Source organism: Pelophylax lessonae, assembly GCF_965119305.1.
Source record: "Pelophylax lessonae genome assembly, chromosome: 9".
Lineage (NCBI taxonomy): Eukaryota > Metazoa > Chordata > Amphibia > Anura > Ranidae > Pelophylax > Pelophylax lessonae.
Genome location: NC_138776.1, coordinates 61,512,922 through 61,539,354, shown reverse-complemented (window position 1 = coordinate 61,539,354; position 26,433 = coordinate 61,512,922). Strand labels below are relative to the sequence as shown.

At 42.1% G+C, this 26,433-nt stretch overlaps 1 protein-coding gene across 2 annotated transcripts in view; it reads left to right on the top strand.

Annotated features, from left to right (window-relative positions):
• ENTPD1 (ectonucleoside triphosphate diphosphohydrolase 1) overlaps window positions 1-26,433 on the top strand; it is a 184,691-nt gene that overhangs the window by 119,896 nt on the left and 38,362 nt on the right. For both annotated transcript variants that reach the window (XM_082269377.1, XM_082269376.1), the window contains exons 3-6: window positions 7,156-7,273; window positions 12,958-13,108; window positions 18,032-18,191; window positions 23,089-23,319. In XM_082269377.1, coding sequence (XP_082125503.1) covers window positions 7,156-7,273; window positions 12,958-13,108; window positions 18,032-18,191; window positions 23,089-23,319 — 660 coding nt within the window. The remainder of the gene's footprint in view (window positions 1-7,155; window positions 7,274-12,957; window positions 13,109-18,031; window positions 18,192-23,088; window positions 23,320-26,433) is intronic.

Genomic DNA, 26,433 nt, shown 5'->3' with positions numbered 1-26,433 from the left:
TTGAAACACAAACACGTGAATTATAATCGAATTAATAATATTATTTTATTATTTAATATATAATATATATAATAAAATTATATTATTGATTAGATTATAATTCATGCATTATATATTATATATAGATTAATGTGTGTGTGCATATATATATATATATATATATATACATATATATATATATATATCTGCATACATATATATATATATATGCATATATATATATACTGGTGTGTGTGTATATATATATATATATATATATATATATATATATATATATGCATATATATATATATATATATGCATATATATATATATATATATATATATATATATATATATATATATATATGCATATATATATATATATATATATATATATATATATATATATATATATATATATATAAAATATAAAATGTGTTTTGTGCAATGTTTTTTTTTTTTTTTTTTGAATTTCCCTCCCTAGTTCCGCTCCCATGCAGCATTGCTGCTGCAGGGAACGGAACTAGGAAGTGATCAGAGTGACGGAGACCGACGGAGGAGCGGCGGGACTCTCGGCTGGCGGTCACAGCAATGAGAGATCATCGCTGGATCGCCAGGATAAGGTAAGAGAACACCGCTGCGCTCTCTGCAATCCACCCTGAGCGTGACTCGGGGTTACCGCTCCTGATATGAAAAACCAACCCCGAGTCACGCTCAGGATTACCGCTAAGGAGGTTAAAGGCTTTTTTAAAAATAACAAACATATCATACTTCCCTGCTCTGTGTAATGGTTTTTCACAGTACCCCCAAACCTACTCTTCTCGGGTCCCCCTCCTGCACTCCTGGCCCCTCCCTCCTGCCGAGTGCCCCAGAGCAAGCAGCTTGCAATGGGGGTACCCAAGCAGGCTTGTTCCTGAGCCTTGGCTCTGCTTGTCCATGTCTCAGCCAAAGAGGAGGGAGAGTCCCCGGAGAGCCGAGGCTCTTGTGCACATCGCTGAATCGAGATGGGGCTTAGGTAAGTGTTAGGAGGGCTGGGGGGCTGCTGCACAGAGGAGGTTTTTTACCTTTATGCATACAATGCATGAAGGTAAAAAACCTTGAGCCTTTAGAACCACTTTAAGAAGATTTCAAGAGAGGAAATATCCATGTGACTATCATGTGGCAGAATTAGCTGCCACATCTATATTCTTTCCTTTAATCACTCAGCTCTGACCACTCCTCCAAGCAGCCCTCCTTAGGGACACACTGAGGTTGATTTATTTAAGGCAAATAGACTGTACATTTTGAAAGTGCAGTTGCACTCTGCAATGGATATTGCTCCAGAGCAGTGGTTTCCAAACTGCGGCCCATGGGGTGGATGTGGCCTTTTGCTTGCCTTTATCTGGCCCTTAGAGCACTATTCCTCCTATTGACACCAACAATCATTCTTTTCCCCGATACCAACAGTTAGGCATAATTCCTGCTACTGACACCAAGGTAGCACTATACCTTCCACCAATACCAATTATTGGGCACTATTCTTCCCTATGACATTAATGATGACTATTCCTCCTAGTGCCATCAATGATGGGGCACTATTTCCCCCCCGCTGACAACAATGAAGGGCCACTATTCCTTCCACTGACACCAACAATGGTGTATCATTCCCCTCACTGACACCAATGATGGGGCACTATTTCTCCCATTGATACTCATGATGAGACACTATTCTTCCTCTTACTGACCACATGTACTTTGTAATTTTTTTTATTCCCACTGATTACCAAGTTCGAGACATTGCTTACTCTGTTGCATTTTCTACTACCACTGACCACGATCTGGTCCCCCTAAAGTCTCAAGAACAGTAAACTGGCCTTTATTGTAAGGTGGAATGAGGTAAAGGCTTGCTGCCTTCCATCATTCACTTATGTGTAAGCAAAATGCTTTTTTTTCCTTGCATGTGATTGGGTATTCTTTGCAAAGTGAATCTTCACCACATTCACTAAGCTCTTGGGCAGATTGCTTTGCAGAGCACAACTGTACTTTCGATGTGAACAATCTATTTCCCTTTAGTAAATCAACCCTTATGTGGCCAAAATTTTGTGTACTCTTAACCATTACACCTACAGTATATGAGCTTGTTGGACATTGCATTAAAAAAAACATGGCATTTAATGTAGAGTTGTCTCCATCTTTGTAAATTAAACAACTTTTAGGGAGTCATTCCACAAAGTTTTCGAGTGTTTGGAGTGTATTTGTGGGATCTTGTGTCTGTTTGTGAAGTGAGGTACTGATTGATGTTGCATAAGAAGGCTTACTTGACTTACAATCAGAATTAGGGGTTCAGCAGGGTTGGGGTCATACTAGCATAGAAAAGGGCTTTCCGGAAAACACAATTGTCTAAAATGTCTTATATGCTGTAGCATTACCAGTACCCTTCACTGGAAACACCTAAACTGAATGACATGGAGAGGTTTCCACATTCTCTTGGCCATATAGCATCTACAGCCATAGCAAACCATGTGACTGGTAACCCAGAGGATAACATCACAGCCTGGTTTCTAAATTACCATCCAGGTTGTAATTAGAATTTCTTAAATAGCTGGTGAAAAATGAAAGTATATATGAGACACTTCTATCAGATTGTTATGAAGGCAGTTAGCACGATGCAATGTTAGTCACAGTATTAGAAAACCACAGATCTCTGCAATGGTATTCGGCTAAATTTCTTAGGCTTTACACAAAGATCAGTATCTTTATTTTCAGCTATTTGGCTGTTATTTTTAAATCTGATTGGACTAGGTTAAAAATAACTGTCACTTTTTGAAAAGAAGTTTCTTCATCTCAATGTTTTAGCTTTGTATATTGACCCAATTGTCTTTAATGGGAACATGCAGTTTGTATAAACAGCATTGAGGACGGGATCAGTAGTTCGTTATCAATTTTTGCAGATGACACAAAATTGGCCAGGGCAATAACTGCACAGCATGAAGCAGATATCCTACAGAATGACCTGGACAAAATTACGGAGTGGGCAACGACATGGCAAATGAGGTTTAATGTGGAGAAGTGTAAGGTTTTGCACTTGGGGACCAAAAACATAAAAACACAATACATGTTAGGAGGGGAACCCTTGGGGGACTCAAAAATGGAGAAAGATCTGGGAGTCTTGGTTGATGATAGATTAGGCAACAGCATGCAATGCCAAGCGGCAGCTTCCAAAGCCAACAGAATATTAGCATGCATAAAGAAAGGGATGTATTCCAGAGATAAGACTATAATCCTTCCACTTTATAAAACTCTGGTCCGACCGCATCTGGAGTATTCTGTCCAGTTCTGGTCGCCAGTCCTCAGGAGGGATGTGTTGGAGCTGGAGAGAGTCCAGAGAAGGGCAACTAAACTAATTAGGGGATTGGAGGACCTTACCTATGAAGAGCGGCTGCAATCGCTCGATTTATTTTCCCTGGAGAAGAGACGTCTGAGAGGGGACATGATAGCAATTTATAAATATCTTAATGGGGATCTCAGCTTAGAAAAAAAGCTGTTCATTCGAAGGAATTGCATGAGGACTCGAGGACATACAATGCGATTAGAGGAGAAGCGTTTTAACCTCAGGCAACGTGGGGGGTTCTTTACTGTTAGGGCTACAAGATTGTGGAATTGTCTACCACAAGAGGTGGTTTCTGCGGGTAGTATGGTGACTTTCAAAAGACTCTTAGACTTACATCTCAAGGATCAGGAGATAAAGGGCTATGTTAGATGATTACAGTCACACACACCTACACAGGTTGAACTGGATGGACTATTGTCTTTATTCAACCTCACCTACTATGTAACTATGTAACTATGTTTCAGAAAGTATACATTTTGAATCAATATTGTATGTAATACTGGATGCAACTTCAACAATTTTTCTTCCTTGCTCTTCCAATTGCACCTTGTATTTCATACAGGGCTTATTTCTCAGATAATAGGTGGTGGCACTCCCCCTTCCAAGTCACCCCTTGTCTCTGCTCCTACCCACCTCCGAGCACCGTCCCTACCCACCTTGACATAATACATAACGTACAGTCCATTGGATACGTTCCTTGTTCTAATTTCTCTTCTGTTGGTGAAAATCTTCCTCGTGTGCATTTATGATACTGTAGAGATGTTATTTAACAGTAAAAGTCTCCCTTGTGTAGCCATTCAATAGCCCTGAGATACCTGCTAGGCGCCACCATGGGCGTCCGCAGGTAGGGGCAAGGGGGAGCAAATGCCCCCCCTTCGAATCTCAAGTTCCCCTTTCAAATGATTGTTAAAGCAGAGTTCCACCCAAAAATGGAACTTCCGCTTTAGGTAGTCCTAACCCCCTGACATGCCACATTTGGCATGTCATTTTTTTGGGCTGGGGGAGCGGGTACCTAGTTTTGACAATTACCCGCTCCCACTTCCGCTCGGAGCGCCGCAGCGCCCTGAGCGGAAGTTCTCCTCTCCCCCTCCCTCCTTGGAATCTTCTGGGACATGTCAGAGGTCCCAGAAGATTGCCGGCCAATCAAGACACGCAGCACAACTCGTGCATGCGCAGTGCATACCCGGCTGTGAAGCCGTAAACTGTCACAGCCGGCTGCCCACACCAGTGATGCCGGCGCCGTTGAGACCAGAGGGAGAGGATCGAGGCTTCGGGCGGCCTCATCGCTGGACCATGGGACAGGTGAGTGTGTGTTTATTAAAAGTCAGCAGCTACACTTTTTGTAGCTGCTGACTTTTAATAAACAGAGAAAAGGCTGGAATTCCGCTTTAAGCCACTTTATACCATCCTGTCTGGTCTGTTTATTAATCCTGAGTGCCCCGGTGTCTGTGTTTTAAAAAATAAGCCGTTCTTTACCAGTTTTCAGAGGGTCAAGTGCCACTCACGTGACCCGTCAGCTCTCTCCTCTCCCCGTCTGACAGCTGCCTGCAGCGGGCGGGGCCGAGGATTCCTCACTGATGTCAGTCGGGAGAGGAGGAGGGGGAGAGAAGGAGAGAGGTGTTGGGTCACGTGAGTGGCGAGTGGCGTTCTGAAAATTTAAAAAGAAATTCTGTAAAGAATGGCTTATTTTTACAAAACACAGACACAGGGGCACACAGGATGACGTAGACACGTAAACTGACCACAGTGTCAGGGCTCAGCCGCCATGGTATACCATGGTCAGTTTACAGAGGGGAGGACATAGCCAGGCAGGATCCTGAACCCAGAACCGCAGGCAATGCGGCCCACTGCCCCCTGACAATTTTTGCTGGGGAGGAAGGAAGTCGGGTCGGGGGCACGGCCACAGAGGGGGGCAGGGGGAGGTAGGGGAAGCAGACCCACCTCTGCTCACCTCTCCTTCTAGTTGTTGACCCGGAAGTGACGTGTGACGTCATTTTTGGGTCTCCATTGACAGTTTCCTTGGCCATCAAGGCCAATGTACTGCAGTGTGATGTGCATTGCATTACATTCAGTGGAGCACAGAGGAGACATGCAGGGTCTTTCAGACCCTGGATGTTTTATTAAAGAAAACCTGTCACAAAAAAAAATCCTTAACATAGGGGACTTTTTGTCCTCTATGTGATAGAAAAATAAAAGTTTAAAAAAAAAAAAAATAATTGTAAAACAGTAAAGTTACACCCAAGCATATAAATCCCCCCCCCCCCAAAAAAAATATCGAGGCCCCCCCACTCCCACATATACGCACATACAAACGTAAACGCACGCGGCACCTACGTCTGAAAACGTTGCTTGCAATACACGCCAGAATGAGAGCAATAATTTTAGCACCAGACCTCATTCATAACACTAAACTGATTAATCATAGGAGGCTTTTAAAGAGTTGCTTACGGAAAATATAGGGTACTGACATGTTTAAGGTTTAACATATTGGGTATCTATTTACTTGGTGCAACCTCGGCTTTTATATTTTACCAAAAAATTGGGTAATTTATTGCATTTTTGGGCCCCCTAAAATTTACTTTAATGTGTTTTTTACTGAAATGTTGTGTTTCCTAGATCCTAGAAAATTGGAACTACCACTATTTTATTCTCTTGGATGTCTGCTTTCAGAAAATACATAATGTTTGGAGGTTTTATGTAATCTTTAGGCCTAAAAAGATTTTTTAAACGTGGGCAAAACCCCCCCCCCCCCCCCCCCCCCACAAAACTGACTCTGGCAGCGAAAGAGTTCAAGGATAAGTTCACCTTCGGGAAAATGGTACATACTCCACCCATAAGATTTGTTAGTTAAAAAAAAAAAACTGGCTCCTAACTTTTTTAGCTGACTCCTAGATTCAAAGCAAATTTGTCAAGCCCTGCTTTATAGTATTCCTCTCTGCTCTTCCCCCTGGAAGCTATATAAAAGGTTATATAAGGAAATGAGGCAAGTGACAGAGGAGACGGGCCACCACATACAGTAATTAGACAGCCCCAGAAAAGCAAAGGGCTATGACATGCAAAGAGGGACGGGGGTTGTGCTGGGGAATTGACTGTTCTTGGAGCAGTCAAATTTTCTAGCGAGTTCAAGGGCCTATGGCAAGTGAATAAAAATAATTTATGGAAAAGAAAAACACTGCAAATAAGCATTTAAAATACTTGGTTTTTCTTTGCTTTCACCTGCAAGTTGGTGACGAAGTCTTATCAAGATGGAGATTGGGAGCCAGGGGCCCTGTAATTGTGTTGTTGGACCGTGTCCTCTATAGTTACGCCGTGACTTTATAGATGTAACATTAATAACAATGTTAGCTGGAGAATGCCAGGTCATACACCATCCTTCAAGAAAGCTTGGTGTTTGAGAATGGTAACACATAATTAAAGTGGCAGAGCCTACTCAATAACATCCCTTATCTGCGCCTGCCGTCTTTATTTTCATTGTGCGCCTCTTCTACAAGAGAGAAGATCATTAGTGTCAGCTTCAGACTGTAACGTACCATTTACCAAGTCTGGGAGAGATTCCAGGGCTAAACATGCTGACAAATGTAGAAGATTATATACACCATTACCCCATTAGACAGCTTTTACTCGTCTCACAGTACCAGCCTATATTTAGCCTATACCAGCCATGTGTGCCGATGTGTGATGGAAGCCCAGGCACTCTGCAGATTTATATAAACAAAGTAAAAGCTGAAGATAGACTATATAGCCAAGCATTTGTGGACCTCTGACCATTATAAGTATATAATTGTCTGTTATGTCTTCTGTAGTATGGTATTGTGCTAGACGCTGGATCCTCACACACCAGTCTCTACATCTATCGATGGCCAGCGGAGAAGGAAAACGACACGGGAGTTGTCCACCAAGTAGATGAATGTAAAGTAGAAGGTTAGTGAATCTGGACAATTTGTATTTCTACCACTCTACAGAGTACCTTTAAAGTGAACCTGTCACATCCTGCTCACAGTGGCCTTGTGTGTTGGCCATGCACAGGGCTTTTTTTCTCGGAGAAAAGGTGCAGGAACTCCCCCCTTCTGAGTCCCCCCTTGTCTCCACCCACTACCCACCTCTGAGCACTGTTCCTTGGTTCCACCCCCTACCCACCTCCCACGCACAACAAAATACCTCACCCAGCAACAAAAGATCCACCCCAGCAACATTCGACCCCCTCCAGTAGCAACTACAGCTCTCCCAGCAACCAGTATCAATAGATAAGCCAACAATAGACCTCTACCTCAACAACATAAGACCCCCCAGCAACAATAGATCCACCAGCAGCAACAATAGACCCTCACACAATAAAATATCCTTACCAGTGACAAAAGATCCCCAAGCAGCCAGCATCAAGAGACCATCCAACAAACCCCACACCCCTTGCTATTACATACATTTAGTGCTGGAGGTCCTGGAGGTGCCGGAACTGCGTTCCCCCGCGTTCCTGCTGAAAAAAAGCCCTGGCCATGCATCATCTAGCTAGGTTGTCAGTGTTTGCTGGATTTCCTGGCCTAAGGACAGTTTTATTGTGTATTTATATATGTGGAGAGTCTGATTGGGGGATTTATAAAGCAGATGTGTGGCTTTATAACAAGGAAACAGGGTCTGACACTTCCAGTGACCCACCTCCATCCCTAATATACATAAAAAGGAAGGAAAATAGCCCTGAGACTTTGAATGAGGTGGGCACAATTGGCCAATGATAATTTTATTGAGAGTAAAAAATCATCTTAAATGACATTGTACGTAAGATCAGTCAATAAAAGAGTACATGATAGTATACATATATGTATATAAGAATGAGATTCATATTAAGGTAAATATGCATCTTCAAACTCAATGCATTTCGTGAGACACAGCTCACTTCTTCAGGAGTAGATGCGTCTATATATGTCTATAAAGTTAATACAACATAGTATCAGTATAAAAGTATACATGGTGGTAACCAAAGAGATATATACATAAATGTTCCTAGTAAGGAAGGCCTACCCAGCCACGGCCCAAGTGGATTACCGGTTTTCTATCCCGGCCCAGCTAATGTGTGAGTTTGGATCCCTTATTAGGATCCTTTATGTATTTATCTCATTGGTAACCACCATGTATACTTTTATACTGATACTATGTTGTATTATCTTTAAAGACATATATGGCGCTTTTCCATTGCATGGAACCGAACGGTTCGGCTCGCTTTTGTGCTTTTCCACTGCTGGTACCGCATGGTACGGTGTAGGAACGGTTCGGTACGGTACGGTACGGTACGGTACGGCGGTGCTTTTCCACTGCATTGAACCGAACGGTACGGCTCTCAAAAACAGTACCACCTCGATTGTGGTTCCAAGAGGTATCATACCCGGTACCATATCCCACAATCCTTTGCATGCAGTCACTACTAGCCACTGATTGGTCAGAGAATCGTTGTTATCCCACCCACTTAACTTTAGTACTACTTTAGTGGAAAAGCAAACCATACCGTACCGTACCGAACCGTTCCAACACCGTACCATGCGGTACCAGCAGTGGAAAAGCAAACCGGGCCAAGCAGGGCCGAGTAGAGCCGAGCCGGTACTTGCAGTGGAAAAGTGCCAATATCTACTCCTGAAGAAGTGAGCTGTGTCTCACGAAATGTATTGAGTTTGAAGATGCATATTTACCTTCATATGACTCCCATTCTTATATACATATATGTATACTATCATGTACTCTTTTATTGACTGATCTTACGTACAATGTAATTTATGATGATTTTTCACTCTCAATAAAATTATCATTGGCCAATTGTGCCCACCTCATTCAAAGTCTCAGGGCTATTTTCCTTGATTTTTAGATGTATGGCTTTATTCTGGCCATACCATTGCTTTAAAAAAAAAACATGCACACTTCTAAATCTTAGTGGTATGTTTCACCAAGGTGCTCAGTACTCTGCTGGCTTTGAGACTCTGAAACCGGAGGAGCATTTTTAAGTTGAACAGAGTTTGAAAAAAAAAAAAAAGAGAACAGTAGAAGAGCTGAGTTGTGTCACCCATCAAAGTCATGTGATCAGCTCTGCTCCAATCACTATGTGTTCTGTGTTGCATCAAGACTCAATCCTGCAACCGGCATTTTTTTGAATGGGCCACAAAATTTCCATAAAACTGCACACATTTATATACCGCCCTGTCCTATGGAAGCGACAGTATCTAAATGAGAGTAGGTTTATTGTTTGTTTTCATAGAATTTTATCCAATCATATAAGTTAATTTTGTCCGTTTATGTATTTATGGTTTATTATGAAATGGGACACGTGATTTTTATTCATTTTTATTCATGTGTACATATGAGCATGAGGGTTTAATTTTTTGGTGACAAAAAGGATGTTTCGCTTTGCAAGGAACTTTCCCCCGAAAGCATAGTGAATGTGGTGAAATTTCAAATTTGCCAAGGACATAGTCATGTGCAAAAAAAAGCAACAATTTTGCTGAAACAACAAAAAACTGCAAATAATTGGATGATGGAAGTTAGCAGAGCTGTACCTCATTCACTAAACTCCGGGAAAATTTTCCATGCAAAATGCAACTTCCCTTGCAAAGTGAATAGTCTCCTTGCATTTACCAAATCAACTCCAGTAACTCACTTTTTGTATGTTCTATCTGCTTTGTAGGCCTGATGAAGGGGGAGTTTTCTTGCACCCCGAAACACGGTGGATTTTTTTATGGTCAAATTGAGAACTGTTAAAACTTTGGACTGTTCACTTTATGATCTGGCACCTACTTGTGTATGTTTAGATTTTTCTTGGTTATTGTGTCCCTGCTAGGGTGACCTATTCCTTTATTTGTCCTGGTGATTACTGTCAGGAGTAGAAGTGAACGAAAATCCAATTAGTTGTTACTGGAAGAAAAATACAAATAAAATCTTCCTGTAGACACACTTGTTCTGGTAGCAAATGTCTAAAAAATGCACTCCCCGCATTTTGGTGAGATTTTCTTCTACTTCCTGCTGTGTCTATGGATCATTTTCCCAATGGAACACAGTGAGGACAGGGGTTTTGACCATACCCTACTCTATCTAGTAGTAGTCAATTTGACAGGACTTATTCTATAATGTTGAAGATAATTCATAGCTTGTCCAAGCCACCTCTTCCATTCTGGGTTACTTGGATTAATTACTTAATATCCAAGTTTAGTTGATGTTGACTAACAACCACCAGATATACCATGGCCTGGATAAATGAGAACCTTCACACGTTAAACAAAGCTACGAAAAAGTTTTGGCTTTACAACCTTTTTAATAGTCGTACCCAGGGCTTTTTTTCAGCAGGAATGCGGTGGAACGCAGTTCCAGCACCTCCAGCACTGAATGTATGTAATAGCAAGTGGTGTGGGGTGTGTTGGAGGGTCTCTTGATGCTGGCTGCTTGGGGATCTATTGTCACTGGTAGGGATCTGGTATTGTGTGAGGGTCTATTGTTGCTGCTGGAGATCTATTGTTGCTGGGGGGGTCTTATGTTGTTTGTAGGGCTCTCCTGTTGAGGTAGAGGTCTATTGTTGGCTTATCTATTGATGCTGGTTGCTAGGAGAGTGGTTGTTGCTACTGGAGGGGGTCTAATGTTGGTAGGGGGCGGAACCAAGGGACAATGCTCAGAGGTGGGTAGTGGGTGGAGACAATGGGTGACTCAGAAGGGGTGAGTTCCTGCACCTATTCTCCAAGAAAAAAAAGCCCTGGTCATAGCTTTAGGCGAGCTGACCATTTAACTAGTGTTGATTCTAAATGTCCATTTTAATATTTGGAAATCTCCTTGTCTTGATATAATCAAGATCAAGAGAATTGTTGCAGGGCCCTGGAGCCCCACCACGGAGGAGTTAATGTATCTGTGGCTACCTTTGTTTGTTTGTACGTCTTTATCCCCCACTCATCCATGCTTATGACTAATTTAAACTACAGAAGGAGGATGCACTCTAGTGGGTTGCTAAAATTGGATATCTTGAGTGATTAATGTGACTGAAATTCCTATGAAAAGCCTTTTTCTTCTAATTTAGTCCAAAGCTGTGAATACCAGTTGGATAAAACATACGTTTTGGCCATCATCCATCAGTGTTATATTTGGACCTAAAGGAAAGTACAGCAGATTTCTGAAATGTTTATTTTATTTCTGTCTCCTAGTGCCAGAGCTGTATGTCTGCCAACATTAAGTCTGACAGATATCTAGAAAACGATAAATTACTAAGTGACCAAAGCACGCGCTGAGAGTTGATTGTTCACGGTCACTGGCCTGAGTTCATCACTGCATCGCCTTATGTGAAAATTGTACCGGCTTAGGATTTCTTCATGGGAAATGAGTGGCATGTATATTAACAATGGGCAAACGCTCTTCCCTTTTTAATTCTGTAAGAAATATTATCATTATGGATCATTATATAACAATGAATATATTTATAGTAGCGTAAGTGATGATCTGGTAACATTGACATCTCTTACTGCTTTAGATGGCCAGTCTGAAAAGATAATTTCCATATTGGTAAAATTTATCCAAAGACAAAACTTTTCTAGTTTTGGATAAAGTAGAGAAGGGTTGAAACCCCTTTCTTTTTTAGGAACGTTTACCCTCTTTAAGCCCCCGCTCCTACTTCGGGGGCGACCTGTGAAGTTGCGTGCAGCACGACTTCGGCGCGACTTGCACGGACTTCATAACATGAATGTCTATGCAAGTCGCCTCCAGGTCGCCCCGAAGTAGTACAGGACCCTTTTTCCTTAGAACCCATTCAGACTAGCGCGACTTGTCAGGCGACTGAGTTGTTCATTGTTATGGATTACCTATACTTGGCATGGCTATCTGTAGTCTCCTTTGGGGGAGTGTGTGAAAGCGTGACAACATAAAATGTTACTAAAGCCAGGACCCTGCATTCACCATATTTGGTCTCCCACAGTACACAGATAATAGAAATCCAATTATTTTAGTAAATTTAAGCTGCCAAAATACCTTTTCTCATCAGCAGTTAGAGCAGTCTTGTGACTTCTATCAGTGTCTGGTTAAAGCTTGTAGGAGGAGTTTTCATTCTCCCCTGATTGTCCTATGAGGCTGCAGGACCCCCTGCCCTCTGTCTGGACAGTGCTAATTGGCCCTGTGCTGATCACATGCACCCTCCCAAAAAAAAAAAAAAACCCTCTAGCAATAAACACCAAACTGAGAATATGCAGCTTGCTCCCAAGGCTCAGCAGATAGATAGGGGACTGTGGAATGGGAGGATCAGCGAAGACAGGATCAAACAGCCTTTTTACACAATGCAGAGGATGACCCCCTAGGTTCCACAGTGAGTATAACAAGCATGCTTTACTGCATATACAGACTGATTTTACTGTTGTGGGTGTAGTAACACTTTAGGAGCGCAACTGGGAGATAGAGAAGGAGCATTGTCATACTATAACAGAAGGTGTCTGAACCAGGACCTTCATGGTAGGATCACCGGGTATTTGTTTAATGAAAACTGCAGATTTAAAAATATCAAATCATTTTAGAATTTTCATTAACATGCCAAAGCTTATTAGATTTAATGATTGGACATACATATATTTTTTATCTAAAGTGTTTTTTTTTTTTTTTGACAGGCAATGGTATATCTAGCTATCATGAGAAGCCGGTGAAGGCTGGACAATCTCTGCAGGCATGTATGAACAAAGCACGAAACATCATTCCAATGAGTAAGCAAAAAGAGACTCCCGTCTACTTAGGAGCCACTGCTGGAATGCGGCTACTCAGGTATTATCAATGGCCCCCTAAACCAGCTCATGAAACAAGTCACTGAAAACTCTGAACTGTGTTCATAAGCATTATTTTGCTTTTTCTTTACAGTATTAAAAAATATATCCAAAGCAAACTGTAATGGTGAAGTGGTGCGCTGTTCTAAGTAATAAGTAATGTGATACCTTAAATAAGCCTATATGGTGTTATAAAACACATAAAAGTGTAAAAGAAGTCCATAAAGAAAGTCATTTATTTAACTTGCAGAAATTGTCCAATCAACAAATTATTGGTGCCAATATGACAGTGCACAAAAAAGGCAGTGAAAAAATTGTAAAAGTAAACATAAAAATTAAATAAAAGTAAATATAAAGAGAAATAAAAAAAAAGAGGTGGACAAAACTCTTCTCCCAATAAACTTAAAGCGGTGTTCCAGCCTCGCCCTCCAAAAATTAAAAGTCAGCAGCTACACATACTGTAGCTGCTGACTTTTAATATTAGGACACTTACCTGTCCTGGAGTCCAGCGATGTCGACACCACAGCCGATGTTTCCATCGGCTGTAGGGTGCTGCTGCCGCCATCGCCGGTAAGGGAACCCAGCAGTGAAGGCTTGCGGCTTCACGGGTGGGTCCCTACTGCGCATGCACGAAGCTCGCTGCGCATTCGGATTTTCTCAGCGGCAGGGAAAGGAGGAGGGTGCCAAACCTCAGAGGGACAACGCCGCAACGCCGTCTCCCGGAAGTGGGGAAGGGTACCTGTCAAAAACAGGTGCCCGTTCCCCCATCCCCCCTGAAATGTGCCAAATATGGCACCGGAGGGGAGGAGGAAGCAAATGAGTGGATCACGTCACCAGTGACGTAACGCGTAGGAGGAGCCTGTGACGTCCGATCTGGTGTCACCACGACCTGTGTCAAGGAGCTGGTGAGCTGAAGCTGCTCCTTCCCTTTCAAGTTTCTGTTAGATTTTATGCGATTTACAAGCTTCCTACATACGAGTGTATTGGATTAAGTTGTTTTTAAGTAATAAACCCGTTTTATAACTGTACTGCATGATGAAACCACTTTGTTTGTTTGAATATAACCATGGTGCCTAACTACCCTGGGCAGAGGAGGATTTAAGGGAAGATAGAGGATTTATCAGGTGGTTAGTAGGTGGTTGGAACTCACACAGGAATCACTACTTTAAAATGGATAGTGGAGCACATATGCATGGTTGTTTCACTGACTTTTTACTAAGTTTACTTAGTTTAGAAGTTTAGTCTATCTTTTTCATTGTAACTTTATATATATTTCATTTTTTTTTACTTTTATTATTTTTTCACTGCCATTTTTGTGCACTGTCATATTGGCACCATTAATTCTTTGCTTGGACAATTTCTGCAAGTTATATAACAAACTTTCTTTATGGACTTCTTTTACACTTTTATGTGTTCTATATTACCATATAAGCCTTTTTAAGGTATCACATTACTTATTACTTAGAACAATGCACCAGTTCATCATTACAGTCTGTATATTGTTTTCCAAGGGGTTGAGTACTTGATTTGGTGGTAACAGCAGTTCTTAGATTTTTTTTGCTTTAATTAATAGATAGCTCACCATAGGAGCACACCAGTGCCCCCGATTATTATATATCCAAAGCAAAAGTTCAGTTTTTTGTTTTAGATAAAGTAGTGTGGGGTTTAAACCCAAGCCAGTTTTTTTTGCAGTCTGTGGGTCAATTCACTAAGAGTTAAATACCGCTTTAGATTTTGCATTAAAATAACTCATGCCATGTTTATCTCAGAAAAAGGCAATTCATATGCTTTATTTTGGGGTGTTTAGTACATTTTTTAAACCTTATTTTATTGCAGACCAAGCCTGTGGCTGCGGCGGGAGGTAAAACATTTAGCAGTGGTATTCCTACCCCTGCTAAATGTGGAAGCTCCTACTCAGCAACAACGGCTTGTCAGGGGACTGGCACCCGCTGGTATCCTAACAACCAGAGACTCATCCCTGCCGGCTCATTCAGCTTTGGGCCAGTGAATGCAAACCAAGGAGCAGGGAAAGTGTTTGAAAAAAAGGCTTGGAGCGCCATGTAGAAAAACTGATTATATCACGTACCTGGTGTTGGAGGCCAATGGAAAGAGGGCTTCCCTTGTGGCTAAGTTCAAGACTCCCCTGAAAGTGAGAACAGGAGGAGTCCTACAGGTGATCTATGATGTTGTTTGCAGAGGAACTCAGAAGGGTTTCTGATGTGCTAAGTAGTGGCTGTAGACAGGTGGCACCTGTGATATATGGCAGGTCTGTGGTTGCACTGAGACGATGGGAAGTCAGTTCAAGCAGGAGTTCGGAGCCAGGGGGATAACAGAGCAGGGAAGGTAAAAGGGGAAGCCAAGGTCAGACACGGGAGAACAGAAGAGAACATCCGTGGACAAGCCAAGGTCAGAAGACAGGCAGAAGAATAGTCAAGGACAAGCCAGTTCAGTAGCAGAGAACTTTCAGGAACAAGGATCACAGGAACATGGTACAAGCTGAAGATCAATCAGCATCTTCAAACTTCCTTATAAAGGCCCATGTTAAGTGCTGACAGAGATGCAGGGTTCTAGAGCCCTTATGCTGGCATTTTTGTCCTCACAGATGCTGGGTCTTAGAGTCCTTCTCCTACCATTGGAGCCCTGACAGGTTTCCCTTCATTTTCCATCCTGTACCTGATAAATGCCAACGGGAGGGTGAGGAGGAGAGGCAGGCTTTCAGAGGCTGCAGGAGGAAAATGGAGACGATTGGTTTCTCTACATACACTCCTCCTATCTAGGTGTCAAGGGGGACCGCATGGGCCCCTGGAGCTGGATCACAATTGTAACCCCTGTAGTTCCCCACTTGTCTTTGGAGGCTGACATCATTACCCAAATATGGGCGTATTTGGACACTTATGTCAGCCAGCATTGCCACCTATTTGTTTACTTTCAGGTGTCAGCCATGGAATCTCCCAACCAGCAGCTACATGGGGCCGGGAATGAGTAATCGGATGCTAGGAAGCCAGCATACGCTGGCATCCTAGCAACTACAAGCCCTGTGTGGGAATCTGCCACATTAATGACAGCTTAGGAGCACATATGCCCAAATCTGACACTCTCGCTCTGTAAGCCAACACAGGGTTAGACCTAAATAATGCCAATTTGCAAACTGGTGGAGGTTCTTTTTTTAATCTATTGCAACAGTAGCGATAGGTTCTAAAAGCTGCAGTAGTAAGAACTACCTGAATCTGGTGCACATGTCGGTAGGTACAGAAACCGGTGCAAAACTTTTATCAATTAGATGCAGGCCATGTTAAAGGAGTCATAGCACCAGAAAAGTGTGGCTCTCACTTAATTGAATTCCCCCCAGTGAGGGTATTTGGTGTTTTTCTTTTTTAAAAAGCCTTGGGTTTTGTATCAAATATAAACTTTATTACCAAAGCAAGGTCCATAAAGACATGGGTGAGCGAGTTTGTTGTGGAGGACCGTACAGAGTCCTGACCTTAACCCCTTGTAACACCTTTTGGATGAATTAGAGCAGAGACTGCAAGCCAGGCCTTCTTGTCCACATCAGTGCCTAACCTCACAAATGCGCTTCTGGATGAATGGTCAAACATTTCCATAGACACACTGCTAAAACTTGTGGACAGCAATCCCAGAAGAGTTGAAGCTGCAAAGGGTGGGCCAAAATATTGAACCCTATGGACTAAGACTGGGATGCCATTAAAGTTCATGTGCGTGTAAAGGCAGGAGGTCTAATACTTTTGGTAATATAGTGTATGTTTCGAACAAAACCATACTTTTTGAATACTTCGGTGTGGCCCTTCAATTTTAGATTAGAAAAGTATCTTCACATCCTGAGGTTCTTGTGGTAGTCCCTTGGTGGATGGAAGCAGCCCGCTTATTACCCAGATGCCCCATAAGGACACTATCAACAAAGCGTAAATACATTTCAAATACTAAATTATCACTTTCTTGGGGTTACTACTCTTAAGGTTTTTATTGCTGTCTGTCTTTCCTTCTTACCCAGTGGTTCTTAACCTTGTTGGAGTTACTGAACCCCACCAGTTTCATATGCGCATTCACCGAACCCTTCTTAATTGAAAAAATAAAATATGGCTCTCCTAACCTTGAATTCAGCGAGCGTTGTGTTCTTGTATTTTCCATCTCCATGCAGCTTAAGGAAGTGTTCTCTTAGTTTTGCCTGTGCTAGACTAGAATTGCTCAACTTGGCATTGCAAGTTAGGACGCTGACTCCCATCACGTTCCGTTATACATGTGAATCAATATTGTACATATTCGTCCGACCACTTTCTTTTTTTGCTCAACATAGTATGAAGGGATTAATATTAAGAAAGAAATCACACGACGTACCATCACGACAGTTACAATTCGACTACTGGGCGCGCCAAATTCCCTGCAGCACAGATAGGCCAAGTGATGTTGCGTGATCACCTGCAGCCAATGAGTGGGGCGTGTCATCACAAATCATATGAGTCGGGTGTGTGTCTTGACCTCCGCCGAACCCGCGAGACTGACTCACCGAACCCCTGGGGTTCGATCGAACCCAGGTTAAGAACCACTGTTCTTACCCTCTCTTTGTCATATTTACTGTTATCACCAAAAGTGAAAGAAATCCCAAAATTTGGGTTGTCACCAGAACAGGAATAGAGGAGCAATTTTCTCTTTGGGATACTAGTACTGGTGACAACCAGGGATTTCCTCACTTTGCAGGAATTTTCTCTCACTTCCAGTTTTGGTTTTGAGACACAGAGGGCAAAAAAAAAACAAAAAAAAAAACAGACACGTTAATTTTCCAAAATGGAAGCTTAGCTTTTAGTTCTACATGACTGGGCAACATACGAGTAAACTTTATTGTGAATGGTTGCAGCGCTGTTTTGAATAGGCATGTAAAATTTACTTCTGATATTTTATTCTCTTCTAGGCTTACAAACCCCACTGTGGCAGATGAGGTCCTCGTTTCCGTAGAAAATACATTGCGATCGTATCCCTTTGATTTTCAAGGTGCCAGAATAATTTCAGGACAAGAAGAAGGGGCCTATGGCTGGATCACAATTAACTATCTGCTTGGAAACTTCATACATGTTAGTACACCCTCCCCGCTGTCCTCCGCCTAGCGCGCACGGTTTATGTGTTGTTCTATGTTGTTAGCAAACCAAAAATTTTAGAGCGGCATCAATTTTCTGCTCTGGTTTTAAATATAGGATTGTGTACTGTAATCAGTGTTACAAAAATAAAATGGGTGGTAGTTATCAAAGTGTCTGAGGTGCGAACTGTCCCAGACGGTCAGCAAGGAAACCAACCCGAATACAACTTTCATCCGTCAACTGTCATTTCTAGAGGCTTTTTTTTAATGTCAGGCCAATTGTGTCTTTTTTTCCCTTTCTATTCTGTGAAATTGGGCTGAAAATGGTACGTGTATTTTAGTATTTTGTATTTTAAAGGAATAGTTCACCTTTAGCACAAAACTGCCTATGCAGATAAGGGGCATCTGTAGATAGAAAAAAAACTGTGCAGCTCTGACTAAAGTTGAATAAAGCCCTTGCTATAGGTGTAGGCCATTTACATACTTATGAAGCCTGACTGGAATACTCCCAGGATGTTGCTAAGTACTTCCAGGACGTTGCTAAGTGAGGCCTAGTCATCACTGCACACCTCCACCATCACAGGAGCGAGCTCTCAAACATTGAGCTCAGATCTACTGCATTAGGGGAGAGAACAAGTATGTGAGGGGGTTTAAATCAGAGAAAGAGCTCACTCCTGTGATGGTGGAGGTGAGCAGAGATGACTAGGCCTCACTTAGCAACATCTTGGGAGTACTTAGCAATGTCCTGGGAGTATTCCAGTCAGACGTCATATGGTATGTAAATGGTCTACACCTATAGTGAGTGTATTATTCATCTTTAGTCAGACCGGCACAATTTGTTTTAACCACTTGACCGTCAGAAGATTTACCCCCCTTCATGACTAGGCCATTTTTTTTGCGATACGGCACTGCGTTAACTGACAATTGCGCGGTCGTACAACGCTGTGCCTAAACAAAATTGATGTCCCCCCCCCCCCCCCCCCCCCACAAATAGAGCTTTCTTTCGGTGGCATTTGATCACCTCTGCAGTTTTTATTTTTTTGCGTGATAAAGAAAGGCTGAAAATTTTGAAAAAAAAAAACAATATTTTTTTACTTTCTGCTATAAAACATATCCAGTAAAAAAAATGTAAAACAAATTTCTTCATCAGTTTAGTATGTATTCTGCTACATATTTTTGCATCTACAAATATTGGATATTTTTTTTACTAGCAATGGTGGCGATCAGCGACTTATAGCGGGACTGCGATATTGTGGTGGACAGTCAGGACACTAACTGACACTTTTTGGGGACCAGTGACACTTGGACAGTGATCATTGCTAAAAATATGCACTGTCACTGTACTAATGACACTGGCTGGGAAGGGGTTGACATCAGGGGTGTTAAAAGCGTTTAAAGGAGTTATAAAGTCAGAAGGTTTTTTATCTTAAAGCAGAGTTCCACCCAAAAGTGGAACTTCCACTTTAGGGAGTCCTGACCCCCTGACATGCCACATTTGGCATGTCATTTTTTTGGGGGGGGAGCGGGTACCTAGTTTTGACAGGTACCCGCTCCCACTTCCGCTCGGAGCGCCGCGGCGCCCTGAACGGAAGTTCTCCTCTCCCCCTCCCTCCCTGCAATCTTCTGGGACACGTCAGAGGTCCCAGAAGATTGCCGGCCAATCAAGACGCGCAGCGTGACTCGCGCATGCGCAGTGGGTACCCGGCTGTGAAGCCGCAAACTGTCACAGCCGGGTGCCCACAGCAGTGATGCCAGCGCCGAGGGAGAGGATCGAGGCTTCGGGCGGCCGCATCGCTGGACCGTTGGACAGGTGAGTGAATGGCTGGAACTCCGCTTTAATATAACCTGCTGTGTGCAGCAGCCTCCCTCAGCCCCCCTAATATTTACCTAAACCCCATCTCTCTCCAGTGACGTCCACGAGTGTCTTGGCCATCTAAGGTGCTCCATAAATGAATAACATAAGTGTGAAGAAAAAAAGAAATGCCGATAGTGTGATAACGTACGAAGACTTTTTTAAAAGGCAGCTAATCCTCATATAGTACACTCACAGTATAGACATTAAAATGGCGCATATCAAGATGACAGGTATGCTGACATATCGTGGTCGCGGCGGACCGAACACACACGAATCCGTGTCTGACCCAACCACTCCCGATGTTCCGGATGGTCCCTTCCGGTTTTGCGTAACTTGTCACTTCCGGTTGCCGTACAGCCACGTCCCTTATGCATTAAGTATTTACAAAGAAAAAGACTTCCAAAAAATACTAAAAAGACAAAAATACAAACACAGTTGGCTATTCACTATGAAAATGAAAAGGATTAAAAACATAAATGAACTTTACCGGGGTTTAGCATGTCAGAGTGTCCGCAATCCACCAGTCAGACTGGCTTCGTATGAATCACGCCATCCATATCCAATGCTCCTCAATTTATTGGAATATGGATGTGGGCTGGACTTTAGCCCTTGGCCAATCAACCCCCGGGGGATGTTCCCCTCCCAGCCCACAGGATGTTCTGTGTTCTGAAATGACCAGGATCAAATGGGCCCTGGACAGTTCTGATGGCTGGGTCAAGGGTAGAATTTCTGACACCAGCGCATCAGTCAGATCGCAACACTGCCAATTACTGCCTGGCTGTTGTGATAAGGCACCATATAAGGGTTTTGGGGTTTTCTCTTTGATTCTGAACTATGAATACATTTTTACACGTATGTATAGCCCAAAATGTGTATAATCAGAAATAATTATTTTCATCTCTTTGCAACTAATATTTTAGCTTTTATGAGAGATAGAATATAACTCTCTGTTCTTTTTACATGAATCAATGATTGTAGACATTTGGAAGCCTCTAGAGCAGTGATGGTGAACCTTGGCATTCCAGATGTTTTGGAACTACATTTCCCATAATGCTCACCTACACTGCAGAGGGCATGAGCATCATGGGAAATGTAGTTCTAAAACATCTGGGGTGCCAAGTTTCGCCATCACTGCTTTAGAGTGAATAGGCTCGTCCCCTGCTGAGCTTGTAGCCAAAATGACTAGGACCTTCCTTTTGAGGTTCAGGAAGGTGACAAATCTATGTCTATATGGATGGGATCATTTTATTGGCAACTAGGTGTCAAGCCTAGATGCTTGCAGTGTTAAGCCAAGTACACACAATCATAAAATCGGATGAAAAATATCGCGTTCGAAGCGATTGTACAAAAATCTAATCATTAGTACACAGTTTTCGAGAGCTGATCGCAACAGTTCATCCGAAATTATCTGAAAGGACAAACCCAAAAATTTTTCTCGTGCGATTTTCTTTTAATCAGCACAATATTCATCCAAAAAAAACGGAAGAGCAAGACCATGCATGCTCAGAAACTAAAGAATACATTGGAGCAACACATTATATCACTTCCAAAATTGTATTCTGTCGTACGAGAATTTTCGTAAGTTGAGTAACCTCTTCATTTTTAAAATGAGACTAGCATGCAAAAAAACCCCCCAAAAAAACAGACTATTATTCGTCCAATATTCTCATTGTGAGGCATTGCTTTCCTTTTAAGAAAATATTTTCGTTAATGAAATTAACACTGGTACTGGAGATTTAAGTCAACTATTGTAAAATACGACTAAAACTAAAACAATTTAGATGCCTTAAATACGACAAAAACTAAAATGCCATTTTAGTCAAAAGACTATGACTAAAACTAACAAAAAAATTGATGTCAAAATTAACACTGGAAGCTTGCTTTGTCCTTTTCAAATGCTAATTGAAGAACATATGTCTATGACTGATTAGTGATTAAGGTAATACTATATGTTTGATACCACAGAATTAAACTACATTTACGATTAGTGTATAAATGAGTTACTCTTGTGTTGACAATTAATAATTTCCAAAAAGTACAAAAAATAAAAAAGACCTATTTGATTCAATAACAAATAATAGGTTGCTGCATACACAAAATTGTGTTCAAACAATTATTAAATATATAAAAATAAATATGTGCTGTGCTACCAATCAAATAACTAATTGACAAATAGAAAATGAGTGTTCGTCATAGATGGGTGTTCAAAAATAGAAATAAATCAGTTCATAACAGTGACAGTTCGTCAAAGAGTGAATAATTGTGACTTCCACATCCAATCAATCTTCATATGGTACTAAATCACTTCTTCCAAGTCACCACTGTGCTCTCAGTGCCCTCACCATAATGGTGTGATATACACACATGTACAATCACATTCAGCTTGCTTGTCTCCAGTTAGTGTCTCATGCTTGGGTCCTACAGTAGTATAGCCTCCCATTCATTAGGGTGCTTGACCTCTTAGATTTTCCTCCAGGTTAGTGGGGTACCAGTCCCTTTAAGGGCGTCTAACTCATGCACTATTTGTATGCTCCCATATTATGTTAAACAATAAAGAATGCCCCAATAGTGTGATATTGCAAAGAAAAACTTTATTATACAAAAGAAATGCTGCATAATTAATAAAATCCTTCAGTGCATAAACAGGGGTACTGGTCTTCCTGATTTGACGTCACTTTTGGTCCACAATCCCTCAGGCTCTGCCCTACGCGTTACGTCACACACCACGTGACTTCATCAAGCATTATGTATGATGTACTTGTTACTTAGTTATTTGATTGGTAGCATGGCACATTTATTTATTTTGATGTATATATCTACAATTACACTAGAGATCATGTCACCTCTCAGCTTTTGGTAAAACTATCCTACTCTTACATTTCTGTTACACTGGGGAGGAGGAGGGAGGAATATGGGATTCTAAGGCTTAGCTTTACCATGTTAGTACTAATATTAGATTTTAGCTATTGGGTTACATATACTTTAAAGGAACCAAGGTCGTATGTTAAGATTTCTAACGTTCTTCCTCTTCTTACTTCAGAGTTTACCTTGGTTCAACTTTATGCCAAATTCCAAAGAAGGAACTTCGGGTGCTTTGGACCTCGGAGGGGCCTCCACACAGATCACGTTTGTCTCCGATGACAATATTGAGTCACAGGATAACTCTATACGCTTCCGCTTGTATGGGAAATCTTATAACGTCTATACACACAGCTTCCTGTGCTATGGGAAAGACCAGGCTCTCCGTCTACAGCTGGCCAACAGTATGACGGTACACCACAAACCATAAATAAGAAACCGCAATTTGTATAGAGAAACCAGCTAATGAGCCCTATTTATCAAACAAACCTTGTAGTAAATGTGTTGTTTGTAGCAAATATTAACCTGATTCTTCGGGTTCAAGCATACAGACAGTTATAGGCATTTTCTATGCATAGCGCACATTTCCAGACGCTTTCCTGTGCCTGGGGATCCAGGAGGCAATAATGGTAAATATAATTAAATGTAGGAATTGGTTTTCCTTGTGATTTCCTGTTTCTTGATTTGGGACATTTATAAAAAAAAATTAACAAAGGGTGATAGTAGATCCACTCAGAAGGGAAGTTTGTTACTGTGCTTGTATTTTATGCTCTGAGCAAAAACCACCAGAGGCATCATAGTGACTGATGATGAGTCCAACTACCCTGGGTTTGGTTCGAACAGGGTTCAGTGAACTTTAAAGAAGTTTGAATGCCAAACTGAAACTCCATTGAAATCAATGGGAGCCAAATCTGTCAAATTAAAAATGCCCTGGGCTAATTGTCTAGGAGGTGTCAAATAGGATGTAGGGGGTGTAGCTGCCCAGGGAAACATATTTTCTGCAGTTTGGAACTGTGACTTTTTAAAGCACTGAAATTTGACATCTCCTGTCACACAATTGTCACACAGACCCCAAAGTTCCCCCAAAATACATAGGAGTCCCCTTACAGTATATTAAGTGTTGTGGGGAACCTTTGGAAGGGTCTGCTTTTGGGAAAGCCAGCAATTAGGTTTTTTATGCTGGCAATTTAAACTGTAATCTTTTTTTTTTGTATATAAGTCACGTTTGCTGAATCACATCTTATAGAAAGAATGAAAAAAAGATGTACAGAGTCACCCCCAAAATGCATAGCAGACATAATGATATGGGATTTAAGGCCGACTCCATGCACATAAAGCAAAGAAAAACCCAAACAAAAAAACACGCAAGGTCCCACTACAGAACCATACCAGACCTTTAATCTAGGCATGCCTCGCAGGATGGGGGTGGGGGGCATGTACCTACCTCCTTCTAAACCATACAAGGCCACATGCCCTCAACATTGGGGGGGGGGGTGGTGCCTTGCCAGAAGGGACTCCCCCCCCCCCCCGGCAAAGCACCTTGTCCACTTGTTGAAGACAAGAGCCTCTTCCCCATAACCATGGACAGTGGTTTTGGGGGGCAAGTGGGGGTCTAACAAATGTAATAAATGAGTAGCAACCTCATTGTGTCTATGGGCATCTTTATACAAGAGCAACATAAAATACATACAGGTGGTTAGTGTGCAAATACTGAGGAGGGGAGTGATTTTGTTGAAATCAGTTTTGTCTTTGCCAAACTTTCCCTGAAGTGTAAACTTTCATCTTTTCTCATTGAGTTACTTAGGCAAACTCAAAGAGAGAAATAAAAAAAAATCAATTTTTTTTTGTAATTAGATGCTATTTTGGATATGTTTAGGGTACCTAATTTTTTCCTATATTTCTCTGTACTTTATACTTATTTGTGTACTGGTGCTTTAAAGTTTTTACTCTATATTTTTTACACATTTTTTATTTCTTTCTATAATAAAAGTAAAATAATGGGACTAATGGGGGCCATTTGGCACATGGACAGGTCCAGGATATTTAAAAAGAGCTTACCTAACACTTTATAGCTGTTAGCCCATTCCACCCCTAAAAACCACCAAGAACCATCTTAATTTCTCCTCTCCTATTGACACCAATGCATTTTTCCAACAATTTTCATTTGGGGGGAAATGAAAGCTCTCAGGCTTGCTAATCACTAGTGTTAAGAGCAGGTCGATTACATGTTTTAATCTTGGTTAAAAAGAAATTCTCTATAAAGCGGAGCTTCAGCTCCCCCGCAATAAAAAATTCAAAGTCAGCAGCTACAAATACTGTAGCTGCTGACTTTTAACATAAGGACACTTACCTGTCCAGGGATCCCACAATGTCAGCACCCCAGGTGATTTTTCAGTCGGCTCTTGGGGGCCGCCGCCACCATTCCTTGTAAGGTAAACAGGCAGTAAAGCCTTGCAACTTCACAGCCGGTTACTTACTGCGCATGCGCCAAGCACACTTTGTGAATGGCCCAGTGGCATAGGAAGGAGGAGGGGGCCGAACTTCTGGGGAACCTCGCCACGCTGAGGTCCCCTGGAAGTGGGGATGGGTACCTGTCAAAAACAGGTACCCCCTCCTCCCTCCCCCCTGAAAGGTGCCAAATGTGGCAGGAGAGGGGGGGGGGGAGAAAATAAGTGGAGCTTCTCCTTTTGGGTGGAGCTCTGCTTTAATGCAATTTATTAGAGAAACAAATTACAAGGGTTTAATGTTTAGGAATAAGGATCTTTTTTTAATCCATGTAACTGTTATTTTCAAATTTCATTGAATTCCACTAAAAATAACTATTACATTTTTGAACATTTGAGGTCCATACAAAAAGCACACACATTCATAGATCAAACCATGTGCTTTACAAATGTGCACTGTGCTCCACTGGCTTTGGGAGTCTGTAGGAGGTAGAATGAGAGGAGAAAAAAATCCAGGAGGAAAGTCCCGTCGTGTGACCTGCCAAAGATTGGCTTCCTTTAATTACAGTCCATTAAAGTAGGAAATAAGTCTAAGGCCCCTTTTACACTTGCGGACCATTCAGATCCGCCTGTCAGTTTTTCAGGCGGATCTGAACGGATGCCCCATGCATCTCTACGGGGCATCGGATGTCAGCGGAGACATATCCGCTGACCTCTGATCCGATCCTGTCCATCAAATCTGGACGGATGGAAACCCTATTTTCCATCCGTCTGGTGGATCAGATCGGAGGGGATCGGATGAGAACGGACAGGCGGTCCGTTCTCATGCGATTCCCCCATAGAGAAGAGCAGGGACCTGACAGCTCTGTCTCCCACAGTGCAGAGACAGAGCTACCATCCGCCTGCTCAGCGGGGGATCGGCGGATCGATCCCCCGCTGAGAAAAACAGAGCCCGCCAATGGAGCGGCAAGTGTGAAAGGGGCCTAACTCTATTCTTAAAATGTTATCTGCCCCCTCCACCTACCTATCTTACATACCCTGTTACAAAAAAGATGGGGTTTGTCTACTGAAACTAGAGCACT